Source organism: Desmodus rotundus, chromosome 8 (assembly GCF_022682495.2).
Source record: "Desmodus rotundus isolate HL8 chromosome 8, HLdesRot8A.1, whole genome shotgun sequence".
NCBI lineage: Eukaryota > Metazoa > Chordata > Mammalia > Chiroptera > Phyllostomidae > Desmodus > Desmodus rotundus.
In genome coordinates, this window is record NC_071394.1 from 5,585,093 (window position 1) to 5,612,313 (window position 27,221).

Sequence of the window (27,221 nt, forward strand, 5' to 3'; positions counted from 1 at the left end):
GTGAGGCACAGGAAGTTTAAATCACCCACGTCCCATGTGCTGCTCATTCCGCCCACAGACCCAGCTCCATGTCCCGTCCCAGGGCCAATGGGGCCAGCAGGGTCTCAGAGCCATCTTCGTCCCATTGCCCCAGGGTCAGAGTCGCTCTCTCTGTCTGTCTGCCTCGTAAGCTGCCCTGCACCGGGCCCTCCCTGTGCCCTCCCTGTGGGCACACCCCCTTCTTGTATGCTGGAGAGCACTGTGGCTTCGGCTAGAGGAAGGGTCTTCCCACCCCCTGGGAAGACCATCTTCAGGCCACCCACTGCCGCCTGCCCCCTCCTCAGGTCGGCCTCTGCACCCTCTGGGGCGGACCCTCTGCGCCATCATCTTTAAGTCCTCCTTGCCATTCTGTGCATAGTGAAGAGAGCAGAGGACCTGGAGCCAGGCGTGCCAGCATTGCAGACCTGGCCTAACCAGCCTGAGTCCAAGCTCAGATCGTGGCCAGCCTGGAGGCACAGAAGTCACAGGTGAGGCTGCATGGCATGTACAATATCAATGCCAGTCAGAGCTCTGGGCCTGTCCACTGGCTCAGAGACTATAACAGGCAGCTGACACCCACCCCCTGCCCCACCACTGGGTCAGATTCTCCAACTCCTCCACAGACAGCCCCCCCAGAAATCTAACCATCAACTTATAAATTAGCAGTATATTTGCTTCCCTCCTGTACCAGAGCAGCTCTCCTTACGATAGGAGCTGGTCCCTGGTGCACTTTCCCCCGCAGCTTTCTTGTGGGGGGGCCACCCGATGACCCGTCTAGGAGCACCTCTCCACTCGGTCACTCTCATTCAGGTTATGACACCCCTCACCCTTCTCACGGAAGTATCTGGACAGTAGGGGTTGCCAAGGCATTGGAGGTGAGACTGGTTACCAGGAAGGTTTGAGCAAGCACAGTCACTAAGGACAAGGGCTGATTCTTTAAAAAAACCCAATGAACTGAATTTAAATTCAGATCGCGAAGGCCTTGGTAATGGCACTAGCTCTTAACACCCTTACCTACCATCTGCTTAGCCAGAATACATTTCCCTAATTTTAGTGTTTGGACAAGGGCCTGTGAAAGAGGGGGAAGAGTCAGAAGAACTGGCAAAGCTTATTCCCCAACACAGCAGGGGGGTTTTTAAAGTCACCAGCCAAATACGTAGGGTTAGCAGTGGCCTTCTTCCAGAGGCAAAATGACCTGCTTCAAATAGGCAAACACTATGGCCAAGTTCAAGTGCAAATCATCGCCCACAACAGGTTAGCCAATGAGCTGCCCACAGGCTTCCATCCTCCCTGTGGGCCCCTGGAAGGAAGTCAAGTGCCTGGCGCCACTTCTCCATTTGAATTTCCTCCCAGAACCCCCTCAGATTCAATATTCCAAAATCAAATGTGTGACTTCTTTCCAAATTCCTCGTCTACCCTCCACCTAGAAAGCAGGCCTCGGAGTCACCCTGGACTCTTCCTCTGCCACACGCTCCCTCTCTATTCCTTTACCAAGGTCTGTGGATTTCACCTGCTAAACATCCCTCCAAACTACCCTGCCTCTCCACCCTCCTCTCCATCACCCACTCTAGTCCAAGTCACCCCCTCTCACCTGGACCAGTCCAGTAGCCTCCACATGCCCAGAGTCGCCTGCCAGCACCCACTCTGCTTTTCTCAACCCCAGTCCATTCTCTTCTAAATCTAAGTAAGATGGTTATTGAGACTGTCCCAACCCCCACCCCAGGCTTCAGATTCTTGGTGCAATCATGAGGAGGGACACACTTACACTGAAGAAATCACTCCCTGCTTATTGGAATTCAAACATAACTGGCCATCCGGTATTGTTTTTCATCTGGCAGCCCTAGGTGCTGAGTCTAGACTTCCCACACAGCCCCCACCGCAGCTGCCACCCTGCCGCCCCAGTGGGGGAGTCTGTGGGCCTGGAGCAGCCCAGGTCTGCTTATCAGGAAACTCCCGAATATGGCTGGGGTTCCAGGAACCAGCTACCTGACCCTTCCCAGGACCTCCCTAAATCAAAACCCGCTCTGAGGCATGCTGGCTTACAAAAAAGGGAAAGGATCCCATTTCAGAAATAAGTCTTTTTGTTGGTCTTAAACAATGCCTGCTTAGTCCTGAACTTTTGTATTTAACTCGACTGCCCTCTTGTGGAAGCAGCTGTGAATTGCGTCTCAACCTGACACCTGCAAAGTTCTTTGATGCTTGGATTGCAAGCATTAATTGTAGGCCTACTGTGTGCAAGGCTCTGTGCTATGCACTGTAGGGGAAACGGATGAATCGAGGTTGTGCAGGATAGTAAAAGACACCAGACAGCTCTAGCACCCACTGAGTGCCCTTCTTAGGGTGAGCTGCTTAAGCTCTGGCGTTTCAGATTCCTCATCTGTATGCTAGAGACAGTAATTACCCATCCAGTTATTTCTCTAAGTATTAACGTGGGCTGAAGGACGTCACATTCCATGTCGGTAGAAGCACTCACTTGAACTTAAAATGAACATCAAAGAGCACCAGTTAATCAGACTATTTGGAGATTTGTATGTGCTCACAGACAGGCCATCTTCTGGGTCTGGAGGTGGAGGCGGGGGGAATCTAATCCGCATTTGCTAAAGCTGGATTATGCATAATAATTCCTTATAGCCGCATAACAATTTGCAAGTGCCACGGTGGTTTCTAGAGAGATTTCACAGATCTTTACTGTGCCCTAGCGAGTGGGGAGTGGTCTGCATTTTACAGATGGAGAGGCTGAGGCCCCAAGAAGGCAAGGGACCAGGTCACTTTGCCTGGCAGTGTCACAGCCCGGACGGGACCAGGCAGATGGATGGAGCAGACCAGACTAGTATAGCGATAAGACCCGGCGGGCCCCAGAGCCCTGGCTGGTGTGCAGGGCGTCCAAAAGGAACGGTTCAAGGCCCGTTTCTCCGTGCTGGGGGGGCAAGGCATACAGCCTCCCACCTGGTTGTTTCGAATCAGAATTCCGAGCTTTGCACATCAGGTTGAACAGATGAAACTGCTGATGTTCACAGCCCTAAGAACCCCTCTCGGACACAGGGAAAGAAACTGGTTGTTTGGAAGCCAGTTTCCAGAGGCTCAGGTTCCCCAAGAGAATTCCTGTCGGTGTTCTCAGCCTAACAGCCTTATTTGCTTTTGTCACGGACCCCATACCCTTGGGGACACGTTCAGAGAACCCCAGTGGATGCCTGAAACCATGCAGAGTGGCAAATCCTATCTGTACATACTGTTTCTCCTACGCATGCACACCTACAGTAAAGTTTAACTTATAAATCAAGCTCAGTAAGATATTAACAACAATGACTAAGAAAATATAACAATTGTAATGATACACTGAAATAAAAGTTACCTGAATGTGGTCTCTCTCTCTCGGTATCTTACTGGGCTGGACTAACCTTTTCACTTACAGGAAGCATTGCACGGCTTGCCCATGGCATATCCGAATTGCCAGCATTGCTCTTCTTGCGCTTTTTGACCATTAATAAATAAAATCAGGGTGACTGGAACACAAGCACTGCGACACCGCGACAGTGCACGGATCTGATCACCAAGCTGGCTCCCACGTGACTATGGGCTGGCGGAGCGTCCACTGCGAGGAGACGCAGAGACGCGGGACGAAGGGATGATCGCGTCCGAGCAGGACTCGCGAGATTTCAATCACAGCAATATTTAAATGCTGTGATTTAAAACTTATGAATTGTTTGTTTAAGGAATTCTGCATTTAATAATTTTGGACTAAGGTGGACCTTGGGTCAACAAAGTCACAGAAGGCAGAACTGCGGATAAGGTGGGACGGGTGTGCTCGGGACATTTCCATTCTCCCTGCCGCCCCTGCGGGCCCTTTACAAGTAAGTACTAAAGCAGCCATCCTGAATAACCTGGTTAATCTGATTACTTGGGCCGAGATCCATCCTGCATTTCTCCTTTGATCCTTGTTATTTAAATCTTTAAACTCATTTCTAAGTGCATGCATACACACAATTTACAGTCAATCAATCAATAAATAAATATGATCATAGCCATGCTTTTTACAGCACTGTCTTTTTTTCCTTTTTTGCCGAATTCCTTCTCCACAGCAGCCCTGACCCTGGCGGTGCAGGTGACCGCCACCCAGCCTGTGCTTACTCATAGGCCTCTTCCTGCTCACCTAGCTCTGTACGGACACCAGCATGGTCATATACTCGGGGATGCACAGACAAGGATCCATTGGCTTGCTTGTTTACTAAAAATTAAATCACATCCTATTACCTGTGCCATGCCTCCCATATCATATCATCATACTATGCTGCAGAACCCTCTCGCAGTCCACTGGTGCGATTCTAATGTGTTGTGTTTAACGCTGCATAAATATTTATGGTGGGTACCTGGGGCGGCTCAGTCACTCTGTTCCCAGCCTTCCGATACCATGAAAACCGGTGCAGTAGACACCCAGGTGCATGCGTCCTCACATTCTGGCTGGGCCTGAGGGCTCCCGCATCTGTAATCTGCATGGCTGTTGCCAGCTTGCTTTGTTAAAAATGTCGTCGCCCTTCAGCTCATGAGAGTTGGGCCTCTGTCCATTCCCTCCCCACCAGGCTGCATCCATGACACAGCCCAGCACCCAGCCCCAAGGTGATGCGAGCCCTGGCAGGAGACGGGGAAGGACGGGCCAGGGACAGGCGCATCCCGAGGCCAGCTTGCCTTACCTGTTGTAACTGTGGACCAGGTCGAAAACCATCATGTCCGTGGTGTTGACAAACTTGCACTGGACGGGCAGAAATTCGCCATCTGGGGAACACTGGGGTGGCGACTTGTCCCCCACCCCGTGGAGAAGGCGGCGGTTTCTTATCTCACAGCTTCTTGGACCTAAACATTTCCAAGGACAAGCGTTCCCTTCATGTGCACGAGCAGGTGCAGATGCTTCTGCGGTCTGCAGGTGTGCATTCGTGCCACACATGGGACAGCTAGGCCCCCAAATGGGGATGAAGGTCATCGAATCCTGCTTATGCTTCTAAGAATCAGCCAGCGAACAGTGCTCATCCACCCGATAGAAATATTACAAGTGCTAAGATCTTCCTTCAAGGCTTGGACCTCTGTGCCAGGTCCTCTGCCTTGGGGTTGCAGTGGGGAACGCCGCACCCCCCTTCTCCCCAGGGAGCTGGTGCCCGGTGACACTTACATCTCGTGGGCCTCCCCAGCTGGCGGGTCCCGTACACCTCCATCCCTTCCATGTCCACACACCAGCACTGCTCCCGCCACACATCACACTGCACGGGCGCGTACGCCCCCGAATCCTGACACTGAGGGAGGTAGGAGGCGGCCGTGCCGTTGAGGTAGCCGCTCAGCAAGACTTGCTGCTTCTGAAGCTGGCAGAAGGACAGACCTAAGGGCGTGAGGAGCAGCATCATGTCTCGGCCCAGGAGAGCTCAGCTACCTCCCTGGATGGGGGTGGTGGCCCTCTCCACAACGGAGAGTTGCCACCAGGCCGAGGACGCTCAGTGAGCAGGAGGCAGGCTCAGGGCCAGCCTTCTGACTGACTGTCCACCTTTCTCCCAGGGAGGGCAGCTTTCATCCCGCCCCACCAGCGTCCAGGACACCCCACCGCCCTGCTGCTGCGGAGGTGGGTGTGAATGGAGTCAGGCCTGGCTGTCAAAGGGGCTTGTCTGAGTCCGAATTCCCCACGTGCTTGCTGTGCAACCTTGGGGAAGTTGCTTCACCACCCTGGGCCTCACTCTGCTCCTCTACAGAATTGAAAAGACAACTCTCTTCTTCAGCTCTGTGAGGGCTAGTGACATTAACGATCACTGCCCCTACTGAATAGCCACTGCGTGCCTGGTGTTCCACGTGTGTTCAACCCTCACACGCCTGTCCTGTTACAGATGAGGAACCGCAGCGCAGTGAGGGCATGTGAGCTGGCCTGTGTCTGTCAGCCGGAGTGCTGGGAACCGCTGGCCGGGACAAACCAGAGCCCAAAACAGAGTCTTTCCCCACTGAAGGCTAGCTCGGCTCTAGGCCCAATTTCACCGAGCAAAGGTGACCGGCTTAAGTGGACATTGGTGTGAGGCTTAACTATGCCATGCTCTAAATGGGGACTGTGTTCCTTTGACCAACTCATCGTAATCATCATGTTAACAGGAAAGTTCTAGATCTCAGGGACACCTCACGGGAGAACACGTGGTGTGTACCCGGCCACTCCCTGCTCCAGAGGCCTTGGATGTCTGCTCACGGCGGTGTCCTCAGCACCAGGCCCAGCCCCTGGCATGTGGGGGACGCAGCAGCTATTTGCTGAACAGGTGGCTTGACCGCCCCACTTGATTTCACAGGAGTCCTGCAGGACACGGGCCTCGGCTGCAGGACAGCCAGCCTAACCCAGGGGGAAGGCCAGCAGCCTGGAAAGGCACTTGCCCACTCACGTGCCGAGCCCAGCGCTCTCTCCCAGGTGATGTGTGGTCCTAGCAAGTTCCCACCTTCCCATGAGACAGCCCTGTGCCCCCCACCTTTCACACTTACACGCCATGGGCCGCCCAGGCTGCCTGCTGCCAGGCACCTCCCTGCCGTCGGCACCCACGCACCAGCAGGAGCGGCCGTCACTCCCACACTGGACGGTCCTGAGGGTGGGAGGGACACAGCATGTGGACAGGGCTAGGGGCTCCCTAGGCCATCGCCCAGGTCGCCTTCCCTCTGTCCCTCCAATCTCCCAAGTTTCAATTCATGTACATTAGGGAGGGGTTGGAGTGGAGGGGGCAGGGGACTTGGGAAAATGAGAGGACTTCTTTCCTGTCCTGCTGACCCCCCCGCAGCCCTGGTCATCACTCCCCAGCTCCATCCACAAGCCCTGCAGCAAACACCTGTCCTGGTGTGTGACACTCCAGCCACGTGGAGGCAGCAGGCCGTAACTTCGGGGTCCTCCTTCATGGACCAGAGGCGGGGACACCCCATGGGGGGTCAGAGAGCAGGGCCTCAGGTACAGTGACCCAGGGAAACACATGCCTGGGGTTTCCCAGGGTGTCTCCCAGGGGTGGTGATGGCTTCACTGAGCCAGGGGATGATCAGGTGTTAGTTATAAGAGGAGTTTCAGGTAAAGGGAGGAGGGTGGGCTTGAACCTACACATGGCTAGAACCAGGGAAACGCCGCATAAATAAGGCCAGCGACGGTGAGCCACCCTGACTTTTCCACTGCCCCAGAACCCCCAGGGGGCTGAGCAGGCCCTGCACTAGAGGCATCACTGGCCTCTGGGGCACATGTGCAAGTGTTATTAGGCACATTCGGGTGCCTATAAAATGGAGCGGGGAGGGCTGCTCTACATTGTCTCCCAGATGGCAGTCCTACAGAGGGAGCCCCCCAAGTGCAAGGTGACTGGAAGAGCCTGGGAAGGTCGACTGTATTTCAGACAAAGGACTCCTGTGTATTCCGCGGTGGTGGTGGTGTTTAGATTATCACTCCACCCCAGAGGGGAAGAATCTGGGACCCAATTCATGACGGGGCAGTGGAAAAGCCCTTTCAGGGGGACCTCACTGGGGACCCAGCAGCCACCGGCCTCAAGTCCAGGTGGCTTCGGCTCCCTCCACCTCTCAAGAGGGTAAGAGGAGGAAGGGAGGCACCAAAGTGTGAACCATTTGATCCCTCACACCTTTTATTAAAGGAATTACGGTAAAAGTTTTGGCAGGAAAGGGAGGGCTGCCCTGGTCCTGGCTGGGAAGAAGCATGGGTTGGGGTGCTCTGGGCCAGCCCCTCCAGGGCTGATGAGCCCCAGAACTGGGAGGCGGCCCTCCTCATGACAGTGGCCGCCTCTCAGTACAGGGAGGAGAGGGAAGGGCAGACCCCCGGTGCAGGGGAATGAGGTGTTTTCATGGGTTCCTCTCAGGACCCCGAGAGCCCACGTGGCCCATGTAACCCTTACTGGAAGCTGCCATCTTCGGCACACTGGGGAACGTAGTCTGCTCGCCTCTGAAAGGCCCTTTCCCTCTGCAGCTCGCAGGGACGAAGGGGCTGGGCGTCCACCTGGTATTCTACAAAAAGAGGAGGGACTCATCAGAGAAGGGTGTGGCCCAGACTCTGGGAACAAAGATGGGGTCCCTTAAGCACAAACACTCTTCGAGCTCTCGTTTCAAGCATCATCACCCACCATCGGGTTTCCACTTGCAATTCTGCAACTATTTACATTTTCCCAAGTATGACATCAGCTCATTTACGTCTCACCCTGTGGATGGGGGCGGGGGGGGGGTGGTGTTTGCCCAGGGCAGTGAGAGTCACCTGCTTACAGGTCACCCCACAGCAATAGAAGGGCTCGGAACAAACCCTGGGCGGCACATCACCCCGCCCCCGCTGCGCCTGGGTTAGGTCAGAGCACCTTACAAAGGGGCTGTTCCCGAATTTATCATCCCTCCCTGCAGACAGAGCAGCTGCCTGGCACAGAGTAGAAACACAAATTAATTAGTGTGTCTCACGTGCCTTGTTTTCACTGAGAACAGGTGAAACGTGCCGGGGCCTGCTCAGAAATCGCAGTCACAGCAGCTGAGTGTCATCTGCTTCCTGCTCCAGGGAGCAGACGGGAGCTTAGGCTCATCCACAGTCACACAGTAAGTGGCCGCGCCAACCAGAACACCAGCCCACAGGCAGGTTTGTTCTTTCCCTACCTGCTATGCTGACCATTCAAAAACCTCTCCTGAATGACCTAGACCTTGAGATAGCTAGGGAAATTTTTTTAAAAAGCCAATGTCAAAAACTTGCTAACAGTGTGGGGTGCGAGGAGTTAGAATTAAACGAGGAAGATCTGATTTCCCACCTTCTGTCCACCAAACACTAGCTCTGTGACCTCAGACAACTGAGTCTCTTCCTCTGTAAAGAAAAGAGCAAACACCAGCTGGGGCACATGGCAGGCAGGGATTCAATGAGATCACAGGTGCTCACAGGCCCTGGGGTGGAGCCAGGCTGATTTGGGGGCTCAGGCCTGAGGGCTCCGTCCTCCTCCTGCTCCATGGCCTTGGGCTGAGGACTCACCGAAGATGTTGGCCGACACCCCGCAGGCAGAGCCCAGCAGATAGAAGATCCACAGGGCCAGCGCCATTCTTCTGGGCCCTTCTGGGGGCGAAGGGATGGATGCTGTCCTGCCCCAGGGCGCTGGCCAGGGAGGCTTTATGGAGCTCTTGTGCCCACTCCCCCTGCCTCGCATCCCGGGGAAGCAGCACCACCCTGCTCTCTCTGCAGGTCACAAGGGCTCCTCTGCCTGCCCTGCTCCCTGAGGACACTTGTGTGGCCAGTGGGGGATGAAAATCTCGCTCAGGAGATGGGGGAGCAGAATTGGGTTGGGTGGCTTCAAAATTCATCTTTACACAAGAAAGCCGGAGCTCTGTGGCTTTGTGAGCAACAGGCTCAGGCCCACTGAGAGAAGAGCAATCCCTCCTTTCCTCCCTCTTTCTTTCCTTCCATCCCTCCATCCCTTCCTTCCCTCCCTCTTTCCTTCTACCAATATTTATTTAGAGCCCAACAGTAGCAGACACTATGCTAGGCAATGAGGGTATGGCAGAGAACAAAGGCAAAATCAATAATACAGAATGGAATACTACGCAGCAGAAAGAAAGAAGGAGCTCCTACCTTTTTGCAACAGCATGGATGGAACTGGGGAGTATTATGCTCAGTAAAATAAGCCAGATGGCAAAAGACAAATACCATATGACCTCAGTTATAACTAGAATCTAATGAACAAAATAAACTAACGAGCAAAATAGAACCAGAGACACGGAAACACGAAACAGACTAATAGCTGTAGGAGGGGAGGAGGGAGAGTGAGTGGTGGAAGGAAGGGGAAGGGACTAGTCAAAGAACGTGTATGAGTGACCCATGGACATGGACAATGGAGCAGGGATGGACTGTGGGCGAGAGGGTGGGCTGGGTGGAGAGGGGCAAAAGGGTAAAAAGAAATTGGGACAGATGTAATGGAAGAAACAATTTAAAAATGTAGGTTTTTCTCATTGAAAAGAAAGCACAGAATGTACGGACTGCGTGAGCGGGGCCAAGTCACACTCATGTTCCTGCCTCTCCTCCTGCTGCCTCTGCCCCTGCGGACCACAGACGCCACCAGCCTGAAGGGCGCGGGAGCTGCGTCGCCCGTGCGAAGGGTCTACTTCGGCATGCTTTCTCTCAGCAAAGCCAGCTCCCCTCCTTCACTCCTGCCCCTGGGCCCCAGCCTCCTTCTCGAGAAAACAGAAATAAAAGGAGAACAATAATATGTGACTCCTTTCGAGGGAGGCCGCAGGGAATAAATGAGACATTGGTGAGTAAGTGCCCCAAAAATGCTCATTGTTACTATTGATTTTCTCATTTGCAAATGACCTCATGCCAGGGAATGACAGGTACATACGCAGAAGGACCCAGCAGGGTGGGGGGGCCAGTGACAGATTGGGACAGGCAGGGGGTGTTGGGCAAGCAAAGAGGATGTGGCACTTGAGTGGAGAAAAAGGGTGACAGAATCTGGAGGGACATTGCTCAGGGGAGAGGGGAGGGAAGGGGTCAGGCCAGGAGGTGGGGCACGCTCCGCTCCAGGGAGAACAATGAAGGAGACGTAACCGCAGGACAGAGGACTGCACCACGGAAGAGGGCTGCTTAGAAGTTGCAAGAGTTAACATTTGTAAGGCACTTGAAACAGTACTGTATGTAAGTACGCAGTCCTGGTAACTGTCTCATTTTTGTGTGCACGATACAAACTACAGGAAGTAAAACTCAATAGTTATTTTAACTGACAAGTATAGGATTAAAATCAGGTGAGAAACCCTGCTCTGCACACCCTTCCTGAGGAATCCCACCAGCCCACAGCTCCAACATCTCCAGCTCGGCTCCAGCACCAACTCCAGCACCAGCTCTGGCTCTAGCACCAGCTCCAGCACCAGCTAGACTTCTCTGCCTCGATGCTTCACAGACATTTCAAATAGAACGCATCCCAAATGGGACTCCCCAACACTTGTAACGCTGCACCTTGATGTCACCGCTGTCTCTAATAGTAAACCTGACTCTGCCATCCTAGACCTCTGCCCCCCATCTCCCCAGCTTCCAGATTCTACCAGCAAGCCCTCATGCCCATCCTCTGGGCGCGGGCCCTCCTCTGCAGCCTCACTGCCCCTGGCTCCTTCAGGCCTCCACCTCAAGACTAGCTGACAAGCACAGCCTCCTACCGGCCTCCCAGCCTCACACCCGGGCTCTTGCCAGGCTGCTTCTCCAGCTATAGGGGTGGGGAATGGAGACACACTCCTTGGGTGTTCAGGAGGGAGCCCGGGCAGGTCTTGGCAGCCATGTAGCCATGGGAAGTAGGCGTAACTGTAAATGAGACTTAGATTTGGGTGGTTTGAGGTGTGTTGGCATGTGCTGGTAAAGAAGACAGACATGAGGGGCAGAACTCCCCCCGCCCGGCCCCCCGGCACCCCAGCTACACAGTCCAAGTTGCACCCCATGCTATGGAGAGCCAGCAGCCTGTTTTCATTGTAGCAATGTAACAATCGTAGGCTATGTAACAAGCCCACCCCAAAGTGCATGCACAGAGCTGGCACAGGTCAGCCTGTGCTGAGTCATCCTCGCTGGCTCAGGAAGCAAAAGAATGGCATCAGCAGCTCCTGCCTCCTGTGCCAGGGGTGGGGGGCTCCGCTCCACTGGGTTTGGGGCTTTGGGGACACAGAATTCATAGCCCTGGGGTGAAGAGAGCTGTGAGGTCAAGGAACTGCAGAGGGTGAGCAGTCTCCACTTGAGACCCCACCTGGAGCAGGGCCGTGCTCAGGCTGCGGCAGCAAGTGCGATCAGTGGGCCAGAACTGCTGGCACATGGGCGCGACCAGCACCCAGAGCCCCCCCAGGGAGAGGTGCTTCTCTCCGCACAAGCAGCAGAGCGGTGAGCTTAGAGAGCGCTGGGCCTCCTCTCCATGCAACCACGTTCTCATCATGACTCAGCGGCTGGTCCCCTGCTCTCACCTTGTCACCTCTGAGCTGTGAGGACAAGCTGGCTTCTACGTTAACCTGGGAGGTAGTGCCCTGGTCTGGTCAGCTCCCGGCTCAGGCCTCCGTCACTCCTGCAGGCTCCTCATTACCCACTGGCCACCTGCCCCCTCTCCTTGGCCTCAAATACAATCATATAACCTCCTCTTTCATCCCCTTCCTTCTCTAAGACCAGGGTGCCGTGTATAATGTGCGCTCACTGAAGATTTGGGGGAGTGAACAGAATTCAAGGGAGGAGATTGCTTCAAAACATCATGTTTCTGGTATCCGGCAGCTGCTGCTCACCACAGGGAATCACCTCTGCCTTAACCCGGCCGTGCCCCCAATCTCCCACACTGGGAACTCAAAGCCGCACCCCTCCTTCCCCTGGGTTGCCGCAGGAATTATTCAAATTTCTGGTACTGGACTTCTGCTTCCAGAAAGGTAAGCAGACATACTTTCCCTGCTCCTCCTGCTAAGCACGGCTGAAAACCCTGAATATTACGGATAAAATAAACAGCACACCCTGAAAGGTGGAGAGAAGAAGACAGCCAACCAGCAACCTCACCAGAGGAACAGTGTGGCAGTAAGTTGCCTGGGTTGAATTTTGCCTCGTGTATCTCAGACTAGGCATTGGAGAAGCAGCAATCTAGAAAGTTCCAAAAAGCTGACAACCCCCCTTACCCCCAACAAAGCCTCTGGAGCCAAACACCCAGGAAAAGACCCCACAGATGTAACTACAGCTCCACTCCCCCCTTGCTAGCATGGCCAACTGGGGAGAAGGGTGGTCCCCCCTTGGCAAGCGATTAGGAGGAGGTTCCGCCAGGCCCTGGGCCAGGGAGATGCGTGAGGAGCCAGGGCCTTCACAGCAGCTGGGCAGTAGTAACGAGCCCCTCTTGCTGGGGGTCAGCAGAGACCACGTGGGGCGCCTGAACTTCCACCCCCACCCAGGGTCTCTCCCTTCTGACGGGGGGGGCAGAAAGGGCTGGGTGGAGAGATCCCTTCCTGGGACAGCTGAGTGCAGTCACCACTGCCCAGCAGCAGCAAAGCCTTCTCCCGGTGGGGTCCCTGAAGGCCACTTGGGGAGCAATAAGGAGACACCACACACCCTCCAGCCAGCACAGGCCTAGTGGGGAGCCTACAACCCCACCCCAACCAGCAGGAACCTGGGTCTCTGTCCCCACCTGGCAGCAGAGACGGTGTGCCTCTGTCCCCACCACCACAGGGAGGTCAGTTGAGTTCTACTAACACGGGACATTTAAAGGTGACCAAGTTTCTTACACGACACCCAGATGTCCTTGTCCTGACCACAAACCACTCGTCACACCAAGAACCATCAAAACACCAACTTGAAGGATTGGCTGCATCAGAGACTGCAGTGGGCATGCACGATCCCTGGTGCCAAGCAGGCCCCCAGGCAGGGAGCCCTCTGGCCGGGACGTGCCCATTTGGATGAAGTAGAACACACACGAGGCTGGAATCCCAGCGGTGCTGGCGCCACGCTGTGATGGGTCTTTACGGAAAGCGGTGCACCACCAGTGGGAGAGCAGCAGGGAGCAGACACGGTCCCTCCTGAGGGTCCTGCACACACACTGACGGTAAGGAGATGCGCAGACACGGCAGGCTTCAGGGCGGGCTCTCGGAGCAATGCTGACCCCAGACAGGAAGTCCCCAGGAGACCCAGGGGACTGCGGGGGAACTGGGGCTCTGCTTTGAGCACGCGGCATACAAACATCTGAGAGGCAGTGAGTGGAAATGGGTGTTAGGAAAGGGGGCTTTACCTGAAATGATGAGAATAACCATGTTCCCTAAAAGAGGACTTTTCCCTTAAGTTTGGAAATAATCCACTGATGTGGCTCAGTGGCTTGAGCGCAGGCTTGCGAGCCAAAGGGTTTCCAGTTCGATTCCCAGTCAGGGCACATGCCTGGGTTGTGGGCCAGGTCCCTAGTACAGGATTCACGAGAGGCAATCACACATTGATGTTTCTCTCTTTCTCCCTCCTTTCCCTTCTAATAAATAAATGAAATCTAAAAAAAAAAAAAACAAAGAAAAAACAAAACTCAGTAGAACCACACCCCAGTACGAGAAAGTGCAAACTGCGTTGATCAGTAGCACACTCGGAATGACTGCTCACCAGTACTCGCTCTGTTCTGTCTGGGGAGCAACAAAGTTATCTTTTCAAGAAATACCCTCTTCTAGTTTACTGTTTATATTTAAATATACATCCTTGTGGGTTTTTTAAACACTTTTTATTTTTAATCCTCGCCCAAGGATACACTTATTGACTTGAGAGGGACATCAGTGTGAGAAACATCAGAGTGGGTGACTCCCCGTACCCACTCTGACCAGGGGTCGGACCGGCAACCTTTCCGTGCGCAGGATGGCACTCCAGGCAACCGAGCCACCAGCCAGGGCACTTGTGGTTTTTAAAGAAAGACGAAGCAGAAAGAAAAGCAGCCCATCTGAGACCTCTCATGATAACAGACTTACACTCTCTTAAATAAGGAATGCTTAGCCCACTAGTTGCTTGAAGCCTTCAATTCTTGATACATTCTATATTAAATGGATATGTACATACAAATAATTTGACTTAGATTTACTTTTAAAATCGCAATTTAAAAACTCAGACTTCCAATTCGTATACATAGGAGCAGAGCACAAACCTCAGCCATCTAATCCTCTGGGACTCCCAGTTTGCCGTCTGCTAGCAAACAGAGGGACCTCACTGGGAGACCCCACGGGGGCAAACGTGCCCTAACCCACCCACGGTCCCCGGGGGTCGAGAAGGCCAGGGCTCCTAGGTACAAAGGGGCTTCTCCAGATGTGACAAGAATCCAGGCACCGCCACTATTAGGTTATAAATTCAATGCCTAGAATTTAACCACAAGAGGGAAAGAGTAGAGCTACTATTTTAAAACACGAAAGAAAGATACAGCATCAATCTTGAAACAGACATCAGCAAATTTACTCCACACGTGGGACATAGGCACTCTTTTTACTTTAATATGAAAATTTAAGCAACTATCCCAAAATATCACCTCTACTACAGCTTGTCATTTCTCAGTGAGATCTCTGACAAAGTTAATGTGTCACAAGTGAATACACAGGACTGTATTCTATGTCTACTGCTCTTTGGCACATTTGTCAAATTAAAGAATCTCAAAAGGCAAGAAGAACTTTTAATGACTGTTTTGCACATTCTTTTAATCATCTTTACATCAAAATATAAGGCCGCAAAAAGGCAAGCTGAAATTTTAAGATATGTGGAATAGTTTTAATAAAGAGTTTTACATACAGTACCTTACATATAGAACAGTGTGTTTGCAAATTTAAATATCTGAATGTACAGTGGCGTGTATTCTCATCAAAGATAAATCCGTACTCACTGTCTATCAGTTCTCAAAGGCATTTACAGACTGCTAGAACTGACACACAGAACGAGGCATAAAATATTCAAGTGTTGTACGCCATCAGACAGCCTCCTCTTAAGTCTTTTGCCCCCTTTTTAAAAGAGTTTCAAAACCTGTACATACATTATTTTTAAAAACAGTCTGTTAAAAGGTAACATTTCATGTTAACCACCAATTCTCATAGTCTATAACAATAAAACTAGGTATGTGTAGATATAAACATGTGCAGGCTGAGTACATATGCACGCTGGGTGCCGGGTTCAAGCACGCACCCACGTCTGCTCCCTGCCCGAGGAGTGGGGGGGCGCACCTCACAGGGCCCTGCAGACGGAGGGCCTGGGCTCCGAGTCCAGCAAGAGCTAACACAGCGACTTAGTTGCCTTTGGTTTCAGAAATGTGTCCATTTGTGATCAAAGCTAAAAGTTTTGAGTGCGTATGTATTTTTTAAAAATAAAATTCATCTTCAGAAATGAAGCTTTTCCAGTATTCCACTACCAGCAGTTTAGAAACCCGCCGCCACAACCCCTTTGGACAGTTCCGCCACTCCTCATCCCAGCTGAGGCTCCCGACGGCAGACACAGCATACTCCGGGCCAAACGAACGCCACAAGCAACCCTATGTATCACATACAGCATCTGCGACACCCGTACGTCGGAGGGACTGGTGGCACCATAGGAGGCCTGGGGGGGGGGAACTCACCTCACACCTAAAGCCTCTCCCTGGCGCTGTGGTTCCCGTTTGGCACACCGACCCTCTGCAACCCATTTTGTTTGCCGTGAGCTCAATGCCCACAGCAAATTCCAATTATTTGGTGTTTGTTTTTAGAATGTATTCATAGTGAAGTAAGAATTCCAAACTGTTCCCCCAGAAGTGAGACTGCTACGGTCAGTTTTCTGATTAAGGACATCCGTCACCTAGGAAGCAGCTCACGATCCTATGGATGTTTCAATCCCCAGCACTGCCATGCAGCTGGAGCAGCTGCAGAGAAGACAGTTCTCACGCAACCTGTTGACCCCTCCAGAGTTTAGGTTCCTCTACAATTATGTGTTTGGCCAAGTGCTGGTGTATAAACGAGGGTCTTCCTATTAAAAACTACGTAAATATACTATATTTCTTTCTGCAGGTATCTCGAGCTCCATGTAATCAACTACTCAAACTACTATGCCAACTCAACTCCCTTAGCATAGATTGCATTCTACTTTCATGACCCTGGGCATATAATACAGTATCATTTGTAGCTTGCTCATAAATTCTTTTTCTTATTCACTTCCTTGATAAAGTTGCTCTTCACTTTCTTTTTCCAGGTACCATCCTACTGATGTCACAAGTCAGTAAGTCACCAAACACCGCTATCTTTTTAACTCTCCACCCCGCAGGCACACGGTAATGGAAGCTGTTTGGCTGCAGAGAGCCCCCCTTCTCCGTGGGTGTTCGCAGCCGTCATACGGAGCAGAGAGTTGCTATCTGCTGCACTTTGCCCATGTCCATTAGGAGCTGCTTGATGTGGCGTTTAAGTTGGGGCAATCTTGTGAGAGGGTCAGGCGGCTCCAACTCCCCCGTGAAATCCAGCCAGCTTTCCAGAACTAAAAGAGAACACACAAATTTAAACAGACACTAGAAGAACAGTCACAAAATGGTATAATTAGAAGGTTGGGCCCTAGCTGGTGTGGCTCAGTGGACTGAGTGCTGGCCTGCGAACCGTGGCACCCGCCTGGGTTGCGGGCCAGGTCCCCGTTGCGGGCCAGGTCCCCGTTGTGGGGCACGCGAGAGGCAGCCACGCCATTGATGTTTCTCTCCCTCTTTTTTCTCCTTCCTTCCCCTCTCTAACAAAAATAAATAAATAATTTTTTTTTTAAAGTTGGAAAGGTGAGGGAGACAGAGTTCCCTTCCTGTTTCCTAGAAAGCCAACATGGGCAGCCCTTTAGCTCCCTTTCTATCTAGTCTCACAGGGTTCTTAGTCCCTCTCGGTAACCTCCATCTGTTACTATTTTAGATAAGTTTTCCCTGTATAAATACTTAAATTAGCTTCATTTCGAATGCCTCCTTTTACTCTCTTCTGGACTAGCAAGCCACAGCACCTGAGCCTACTCAAGCCTTCTATTAATTTAGGCTTAAACTCTCTCCACTTTAAATGAAACTTAGCAACTCAAACTATTTTTATTTTAAATCCAGAAGTTTGTTTTTAACAAAAGAGGTGGCAATTTCTCAGTGTCCTTTTCAATTCTATATTATCATTAATACAGAATTGCAAATTAATTGGGTTCAAGCACGCACCCACACTTCCGCTCCATGCCCGAGGCCAGAAGTCTAGGCAGAATGCAATTAATTTGCATTCTACACTTTTTATTAATAATAGGGGATCATGTCAAGTCATTTTTTTCTTTACAAATCAACTCAAAACATCAAACTAATTCTACAGTTAGCTTATAACCAAATGGAAGATGCTCCTGAAATGAGCTTCCATTTCCTCTTCTCTCAGGAAAAACGAAGTGGCAGGTATCACACCCTCTTGCAAATGAAAACGAGGGGGAGTGCAACCTATGAGAGGAGGTGGGCAACGGAGTCAGAAAGCAGAGGAAAAACAGTGGGTTAGAAGTCAAGCAACTAAATTACTCTGCTTTCTCAATTACAAAGTGGGGACATCGTCTGTCCTGTCTACTCCGCAGGGATCCAGGGTCATACACCTAAAAACATGTTTTTAAAACAAACTCCCTGAAAATCTGTATGCAGACTCAGGTTTACCTGCTTAACCACGCAGGAATTTGTTGTTGTTGTTAATTTCACCTAACAAATGTGACCAGTGTGAAAACAAAACTTCAAAATGTTTTCTCCCAGATTCCAAATATACTTGAAGTCCTTAGTTTAACTACAACAAAAATATCCCGTATGTGCTCTATGTTGAGCCTGGCAGACGGGCAATATTTAATAACTATCTACCTTAAAACAACAACAACTAAGATTATCCAGTCCTAGGGTCACGAACTTCAAAGACACCCTGCCCCCGCCCCAGCCGCTGTTTGTCCAGCACTTCATCCTCTGGGGTTCCCGCCCTGCACTTGAAAAAGCATCAGGTGACTGTACACAGCAGAGCTACTGCGTATCAGTTCTTCCATAGATTACCGTCGACTTCTTTCTCTATCAGGTCCATCCTGCTGGTGACTTCATTCTGCACGTCCTCTATGTGTGTGAGGAGGTTGAGCTGCCACTGGAGGTGTGAGTCCCCTGGGTCCTCAGTGCCCTTGTTGTCATGACACCCAGAGGCAGCACTCTTTCCGGCGGGGCTCTGGTCCAGGAAACCATCGGGGAAAACAGAGTTGGATGAAAGGTGCCGTCACAAAGGAAAAGGTACATGGAAGTCTCATCACCCGCAAGGAACGGTGAAATCCAATCAGACTCCTGGGATGCTTTTGAAGCAAGTTTAGCCCATAATCAAATTACATCTGATGGTTCAAGAGCAAACGTTTCCACCGTGTCTCTCTACAATGCCAAGCAGCAAAGTGCTACACAGGGTCAAGTGCAATGACTAAAACGTGCTAAATAAATGAAGTTGCTAGTGATGCTCTATAATTAGAATGCCCAGCTAATTCAGACTGACCCCTTCCTCAGTTAATCTAAACCGGTGACATAAGCAGATGAAAGGGAAAGACAGTGATGCAAAAAAATCAGGAAAGTTGGCGAAGATCAGTAATAAAGTCCAATCAACTGCAGAGTGGCCCACACTGATTCAGTTATATCAGTGAGGCAAGAGGAAGATAAAAATCTTTCAAAAACACAAAAAGTGCAAACTGCTTAATGCACACACAACAAATCTTAACTCAGAAATAACCCATTTCATAAAAGGGATATTAATTGACAACATAATTTACCACGAGTTTCATGAAATACCAGCTTCCCAAATTCAGTCAAATACTTATTTATAGTGATCACTTGATAAAGGAAGCCAGACAAATAAATAATTTTAAAGTAGCATTGCTAATTGAAACTCAATTTTTAAAATATGAAGGCACATCTCTAAGAAAATCCCAGTGAATAGGAAATAAATTCATAAATATTCATTATACACGGAACTCTAAATTCAACTTACTGCATAATGGGATTGATATGTATATACAAATATGCTAATATTTCTTTAAAAAGGATTAAAGTGTCACCTTTTATTTCAAGTACATAAGAAAAGACAGATTATATTAAAATATGGACACACCCACATGCACATTCACGTTCTACAGACAGTCTCATTTGGAATTAGATGCGGCTCATGTTTTTTATGGATATCTAGGTACGCTGATAAAACTGAAACTTCTGTTAGGACCTAAGTTTGCTGAATTACTACAATTCTGAATTAGGGAAACATTCAATGTCCAAATTGCCAGTGCTTTCTTATAGAGAAAGCAAAAACTGTCTTTATCCTAACAAGATACCTGTGAACTTGGAAACAGAAGTAAGATCTGGAAACTCAGTATGTGTTATTTTATCAAATTTTCCTTGGCTGATCTATCCTGTTTTCCAAACAAAGACAAATAAACCAGCCATACCTTTGCAGGCACTCCATCTTCTTTTCCTGAGTACTGTAGGCGGCTTTTCTTTCTCACACAGGGCTCTTGTTCTTCTTCGGAACCACTGACATCGTCGTCCTCCGAGCTCCCGGGGTCCACCGGAGGTCTGCGGTCCTGTCCGCAGCTCTGCGGCTTCTGGTAGCTGTGCTCACTTGTTATGTAGGTGCCTTCCGTTCTCAGGGGCACGCGAGGTGCTTCCTTATGGTTTTGCACATGGTATTTTTTTTCTTCCAGATTAACTGTGTCTTGCCCCGTGATTTTTTTCTCCACCCCAGCAATGATTTGATCTTGGTTTTTTCGCTTCCCAGAACAGGCCCAGAGATGAAGGTCAGGATGGTGTTTATTCCTTAAAGCAAAGTTGGAAAAACAGCAATTTGAAAAAAAAGTCTCACGACCAGTTTACCGCCATGAGTTTCTCAGTGCAAAGTTCTGCAGTTAACCCTTGGCTCTGCCTGCCTTTTGTTCACTGAGCGTGCCTGACGCAGGCCCACCAGCCCCGGCTCTCCAGTGAGGACCTAGCCTGCCACCCAGGGAACCAGCTTGGGAGGGAGCAGAGACTCCAGACAAAAGGAAAAGTGGTCCTTAGGTTAACCTGCCTCAGGATTTCATCCAAAATTTGAATTCTCACAATTTTATAGAAATAATTCTGAGAGAAGAGCAATAATGAATTTAATTGTTGATATTTTTCGTTATTTGATATATGCACTTCTTTTTCTACTGAATTTTCACTGTATTTTTTAATTGTACAACGTGAAAAACCTGTATGTGAGCATATTTTAAAACCTTCAATCAGAAAGCAATACTCACTCATGACAAAAACTTCCAACTACCACGTACAAAGTAAAAAGCTTTCCGCCATGGCAACCTTAATACCTTCGAGACTGCCCTACACTTAGAAAATTCTTCCCACAATGGGCAGGCATGCACCTTTTCTTTGTACTCAGACGGAGTGCCCATACAGTCTGCGTTCTTCCCGTGTGACACGTACGGGCATCTTGCCCTGTCAGTGCGCACAGCAGCAGATCTCCTCCACGTGCCACAGTCTAATCATCCAGCCAACTCCCCAGGGACGGCGTGTGCATCTTTGCACACAAGTGAGAATACGGAACTGCTGAATACTATAGGCACAGTTTTATTTTGATAGGTACTGCCCACGTGACCTCCAAGGAGATTATTCTGGGGGCGAATGAAGCCCTGGAGCTACGGGTTTGAGGTCTGGCTGGGCTGGACCTTTGGGGAAAGGAGGCGACAGAAGCCGTGGCAGTGGAACGGCAGAACTCCGAGCGCATGCTTAGGAGCTCCAGCCTTGTTCACCGAGCCCGGGAAGGCATGGCAGCATCTCTGGCTGGACAGAAACCAGCTCCTAGCTGTCTTTTACTGAGACCACAGCGGCCACTGTGAGGGGAATGGACCGAAAGAGGACAAGGGCAGTCTGGGCAGAGACGGGGCTGGTGGGCAGAGCCAGGTGTGCACCGCACTCATAGCGAGTGCACAGGACAGGGGTGCCAGGCTGGGGACAGAGAACAGGGGGTGGGAAAGTGGGCCCAAGTGAAGGAAATCTTGTGAAAACCAGAGATGCATCCTGTTTTCATACAAATATGTGTTTTTCACTAGGTACTGAAAGCTGAAAAGGACATCGAGAACATTCTGATATGTTGTCCGGGAGGCGAACGTGTTTATGGGAAAACCGCCGGGGAGGACTGAACTACGAGTGGTGCACAGCAGAGGGGCAGATCGCAGGGTCCGTCAGCAACCTTCAAGTCAACCTCAAGGCAACTGAAAAATGCATTACTGACTCTATTTCATCTTGACAGCACTCCAGAGGGGACACAAAACACAGGGTTCACAGCAGCAAACGCGCAAGACACACCGAGCACTGGGGCAGGGACAGGGACTAACATCTGCTAAGATACCAGATGCCGCCCCTCCCTTCGGCCTCACGTAGCTACTCTAGTGCCCGAGGCATGAAGCAGCTGGTCATCCAAACAGTTAATCTTTCCTCTTTTTAAGTTAAAATTTATTCAAAGAACACTTCTGCCTTCCTAGCTGCTGGTCTGGATCTTCAAAAGGCCAAGTGATCCAGCTTGCACGGGAACCTGGCCTCGAGCAGGCCGGCTGCGCTCGCCCGACTTACTTGAGGATGCCGATCTTCAGCTGTAAGCCGTGCAGGACTTCGGTGACGCCGCAGACATCGGCGAGCAGGTGATGTGTGGAAACGATCTTTTTGGCATTTAAATGAGAATAATTCTCTTTTAAAAATGATAACCCACACATTCTCCCATTATTCAACCAGTCCTTATCATAGCGGTATTTTGCACTCCACCTCTGACCTGGGGAGGAAATTGACATGCAAGTCACAAAGGAGCCACTCATCCACGGTGCCTTTCAGCCCCCTCCTAACATTCCTTGGGAAGCAAGGCGAGCCCCACACAAGGCCACACTCTACAGAAGGGCAGGAGCCGGCGCTGGGAGAGGACTTCCTGCCCACCGAGGACAGGCTCCGTGAAGGAGTCAGCTGCAGGCAGCACCTGCGAAGAAAACCTTGAGTGCGCTGCTTTCCATTTTTCGTGCAGCTGTCATCTGTCCTCCAAAAAGGCTGAAAGGGCTGGAAAGAAACTAGACAGGGACAGCTGCTTCTCTCACTGACCTTTGTTTTGAACTGGATGACACAGTTCTGGGTAAATAACAAGGGCGCCTCCCCCACGGCTGAGATCTCAGAGCATCCCAGGTAACCCTGGAGCTTCCAGGTCAGTAGTTAATCATAGCCCAGTGTGATGAGTTGTCTATGTGCCTGTGGCCCCCACTGCACTCTGAGCTATCAGAGGTGTCATTGGAATCAATCTCCCTACCTGTTACCAGGTTTAACCAACAGAGGCATCAGTAAATGCTGCTGCATGAACCGATGTCTCCATTCATACAGAGCTGAGTAACGCCCCCTTCTCACCCGAGGACATGCTCACTGTTTATTTTTGTAGAGGAGAAGGGAGGGAGACAGGGAGAGAAACACAGATCGGTTGCCTCCTACTGAGGATCAAACGCCCCGACCGAGGATCAAACCACAACCTAGGTATGTGCCCTGACCAGGGATCAGGCCAACGACCTTCCACTCTGCGGGATGGCCTACTTCATTTTTTGATTGACTTGAGAACAATTCATTAGCCTTCTAACTGAAACATCTAGCTGTTCTCTGCCTCCAAGGCTGAAAGTATGTACACCACACGGAGCTCTGCTACCCTGAGAGCCAGTAGCAGAGGGCAGCTACGCGCGCAACAGGAAGAGCGGGGAGCCCAGAGGTGCAGGTGTCCACTGTGGTCCTGCCCCGCCCACTACTATCCTTGTCACAAGGTATTCAGCTCTCTGTGCCCCAGGTGCCTCATCAGTGAAAAAAGGAGCCACAGGTGAGAATGTGAGATCCCCTGGGCTCTAAAAGTCGTTGGACACACAGCACTATCAGAAACTTTGTAAGACCATGTCAGGAGTGTAAGTTCAAAACAGAGTTCCATTCAAATAGCCACGCACGAACCTCTCTAGAAACCAGTGCACAGGAGCATACTAAGGGGCTAATTCTTCTTCAGGAAAAAGCCGTAACTCTGTCCTTCCAGTAAGGTAGTAACTCTGTTGCTGGATTTACAGGAATGTTTTTGCCTCAGTTATTAGAATGAAAAACAAAACAGCAACAGTGGGAAATACTTGGAAGTTTCAATGTGGAAGCAGGGCCTCCCTGGCAAGGGCAGGGCAGTGTCTCGGGCGGCTGCACCGTGGGCCTCAGGGGAACCTTACCGGGAGGGTCTCGGCAGACGTAGCAGGTGTACTGCTCCGGGATGCTCTCCTCCAGCAGCCCCAGGCACACGCTGTGCTGCCAGCACAGACACTCGTCACACTGCAGAGACACAAGCCCTCAGTCGCCATCAACCCCTTGTGCGCATGCGCCACCACGACTCCCGCACGCGTGCCCGCGTACCACATACCCGTTCCCTCCCTCCCTCCCTCCCTCCATCTCACTCCACACAACGAAAGCAAGTGATGCTGAAGATGAAGTTTATTTTTGAAACAGTCAACTATCTGGGGAGCTTCCTCTTGTTGCACCTATTAAAATGTGCTTTGGTAAAGTATTTGACTCATAAAAAGGTCAAGAAACTACTTCTCTCATCTATTTCCCACTGATTTTTTAGGCAATTACATATTTAAAAATCTTAAAAATAGCTTAGTAAAGTGTGCAGAAATTTTCTTTAAAAAGGCAAGTTTGTAGCAGTACCTGTAACAACAATCTCTTAAATTTGTAGTTCCCTTATTTGAGAAAACTACTAAAAAGGGGGAGGAAAAAGGAGATTACTATTTTTTCATTCTATAACTAACATCTCCAAATCTTCCAAATGTCATCACAAAAATATGTGTTATACTTCCCTTTTTCCTTAAAAATACTCTCTCTATAGGCAGAGGCTGTTTGCAATGGCTTACCCTCGCGACAAAGCTTCCCTTTCATCTTTGAGAACAGTGGGGACTTGCATGTTTCCACAGCGGCCTGCTGGAGGGTGACTGTATAATGTAAATTACTACACAACAGGGGTTCAGACCAGAAAGAGGAGAGCGCTGGTCTACCCGTCAGTGTGGGCGCTTGCCCACCGTGGTGGCCCTCAAGCTGAACGGCCCAGCAAAGGCAGAGCGCCTGTGAAATAAGGAAAGTCTCCTTCTCTGACAAAGAGATGCCCCAGTCATTACTGCCGCCACTGCAAACCTTACCATCAGTTAAAAGCCTCCACCTTCAATAGGACAGTGAGCGAGGCAAGTCGACAGAAGCCCGGACACGCATGCGGAGTGCCTGCCATCGCTACGTCTGCAGTGCACAAGGGGGCTTACCTGGATCATGAAGCCGTTCTCCTCGTCCATCTCACAAATGCATCGCACGATTTCATTAAGCGCATCGTCTTCATCCTGAGACTCCTCGAAGTTGGTTGAATCAAAGTCCTGGTTGTACTCATCCCCACTCAGAAGCAAACTCTCTGTTGAAGAGTCATCTAGGAATTCCACATCTGTTAGGTCTAGAATATACATTAAAGTGCACTCAGCATATTTTTCCATTTTTATGGGAAGTGATTACAAGCTATTACATATTTAGCAACCAAGGGCAAACAAATGGAAATAGGTTATTTATCTCTGGACAAAGAAACAAATGATTTTTAAAGTTTAGGTAATTACAATTGCTTTACATCTTGATGTACACACTATTACAGGTAACTCAGAAAGTATCCCCTAGTCTTGGAGTTTAGAGGTTACAGCTAAGATTGATTTGGGGTTGGCCAAAGAGTTCATTTGAGTTTTTCTGTAACACGGCTGCAGTAGCGCTTCACTGCTAACCTCATTGGAAACAGTTCTGTTAGACTGAATTGTGCCAGCTGTTGAATCAGCATGCATTTAAAAAAGTTACCAAATTAGTGAATTTTTGTGTAGCCATTTTAATATTGAATGAAAGAAAGTATGCAACACTTTTGGCATATTATACTTTATTATTTCAAGAAAGGTAAAAACACAACTGAAATGCAAGAAAAGATTTGTGCAGTGTGTGGGGAAGGTGCTGTGCCTGATCGAACGTGTCAAAGGTGGTCTGTGAGGTTTCATGCTGGAGATTTCTCGCTGACGATGCTCCACGGTCAGGCAGACCAGTTGAAGCTGGTGGCAATCAAATTGAGACATTGAGAACAATCAATGTTCTACCACGGGGGAGAGAGCCGACATGCTCAAAATGTCCAAAGCAATAGTTATTGGTGAAAGTGAAAAATGCGTATTTTATGGAAAAAACCATAGGGACTTCTTGGCCAACCCAATAACGATAATTTAAACCTGCATAGGTTCCACGTGCTTTCACGTGTCATCCCTTTGGTCCTCCCTGTAAAGAGAGCAGGTCTCATTATCTGTGCCGTAACAGCACTTCAGGGAGGTGACGGGGCTCACTCGCCTGGGGTCAAATACCAGTATTCTTCTGTTAACAGCATCAGTATCACCAACTACCGCTGCACTTAACGCACCCCAGGCACGGTGCTGAGCACTGTAAATACCAGACGCAGCCAGCTGGTGATGAAGCCAACTGAACGCCAGGCCTGCCTGACTAAAGCCTAAGTTCTTAATGGTCTCCCCCGTATTTTGTAAACTGGGGTTATAAGTTCCCTTAGGAATTTAAAATTTTCATTTTGATAATCATCTTTAAAAAATTAGTAAGTATATTCTAGAAATCAGATTACATGGAGGACCAGTACATACAACTTGATTTAAATGTCAGGTTTCAGGCATTCATAAATGGGAAAAGGGTGGGAAGGGGGCATGACTTTTTCCTAATCCACCTCCTTCCGTTTTTTTTAATTAAAAATCTCAAAAGTGCTGTGTGCTCATTTCAGGGTAAAGAACATGCTTTCCTCCACAGCGTGCGAGAGTCAGCCCTGGAAGACAGCAGGCACTGGCAGTGCAGAGGAACACGTGACCTCGTCTCTGCCCTGCGGGGTCTCAGAAGGAGGAGAGACAGGAAGTGAGCTCTCCGGGGTCTCACGGAAGACGAAGGCCCCTTCCCTTGCCCTGCATCCCTGACTCTGGTTCCTGTTCTGCTGGGGCTCTAGGCTCAAGCCACTGCCATCAAGGTCTGGAGGTGGGGGAGTCTCTTGCTCCCATGCTGAGAACCCTGAAAGGTAAGGGCTCAACATCACCCACTGCGAGGACTCGTAGGAAAACCTGAGAGTCCAGCTGCAGGGCTCTGTCACCTCCTAGCTGGCCTTCTGCCTACAGACGGGAGCCCAGCACCTGACTGTGCCCAAGTTGCTGCTCTGCCCGCACCCCGCACCTTTGGTTACGGATGTGTCTGTCATCACGAATTCAAAGTCCATTTTCAATACTCAGATAAGTATTTGGATAAAAAACATTATCCTAGGAGTTAAGATCAACCGCGGTTTCAGTTTTACCTCTAACTAGCCCAAAAAGTTACTTACAATCCTCTGCCTGTTTATCTATGCAATGTGGATAAGCGTATCTACTTTATAAGTTGGTAGTGAAGAATATGAAAATATATGTAAAAACACCTATGGAAAACCAGAATATGGCAGAAACCAATAGTTTCTTCCTACCATCTGTCCTGTAACGAAGTATAAAGCCAATTTTACTTTATACAAATTAACAAGTAACTCAAAGTTCTGGTGCTGACATTTCATAATAGTTTATAAAATAACTTTCCAAATTGTGTGCACTGGCCTCAGGTAGGCCCTCAATGAAGTATGGTTTATCCTCAGTTCTACATTTAAGAATCTTAAAACTTGTT

At 50.0% G+C, this 27,221-nt stretch overlaps 2 protein-coding genes across 14 annotated transcripts in view; both read right to left on the reverse strand.

The window, feature by feature from the left end:
• The window catches only part of TG (thyroglobulin), a 201,722-nt gene extending 196,314 nt beyond the window's left edge, over nucleotides 1–5,408 (reverse strand). The window contains exons 1-2 of the mRNA XM_024572159.4: nucleotides 5,180–5,408; nucleotides 4,707–4,866 (exon numbers count right to left, since the gene is read on the reverse strand). Of these exons, the coding sequence (XP_024427927.3) occupies nucleotides 4,707–4,866; nucleotides 5,180–5,408 (389 nt within the window). The remainder of the gene's footprint in view (nucleotides 1–4,706; nucleotides 4,867–5,179) is intronic.
• A 9,533-nt stretch (nucleotides 5,409–14,941) lies between these two features.
• Nucleotides 14,942–27,221, reverse strand: part of PHF20L1 (PHD finger protein 20 like 1) — a 64,859-nt gene continuing 52,579 nt past the window's right edge. For all 13 annotated transcript variants that reach the window (XM_053929361.2, XM_053929354.2, XM_053929364.2 and 10 more), the window contains 6 exons: nucleotides 24,782–24,963; nucleotides 23,705–23,804; nucleotides 22,059–22,254; nucleotides 19,904–20,270; nucleotides 18,489–18,651; nucleotides 14,942–16,951 (listed from right to left, as the gene is read on the reverse strand). In XM_053929361.2, coding sequence (XP_053785336.1) covers nucleotides 16,809–16,951; nucleotides 18,489–18,651; nucleotides 19,904–20,270; nucleotides 22,059–22,254; nucleotides 23,705–23,804; nucleotides 24,782–24,963 — 1,151 coding nt within the window. In that variant the 3' untranslated portion in view covers nucleotides 14,942–16,808. The remainder of the gene's footprint in view (nucleotides 16,952–18,488; nucleotides 18,652–19,903; nucleotides 20,271–22,058; nucleotides 22,255–23,704; nucleotides 23,805–24,781; nucleotides 24,964–27,221) is intronic.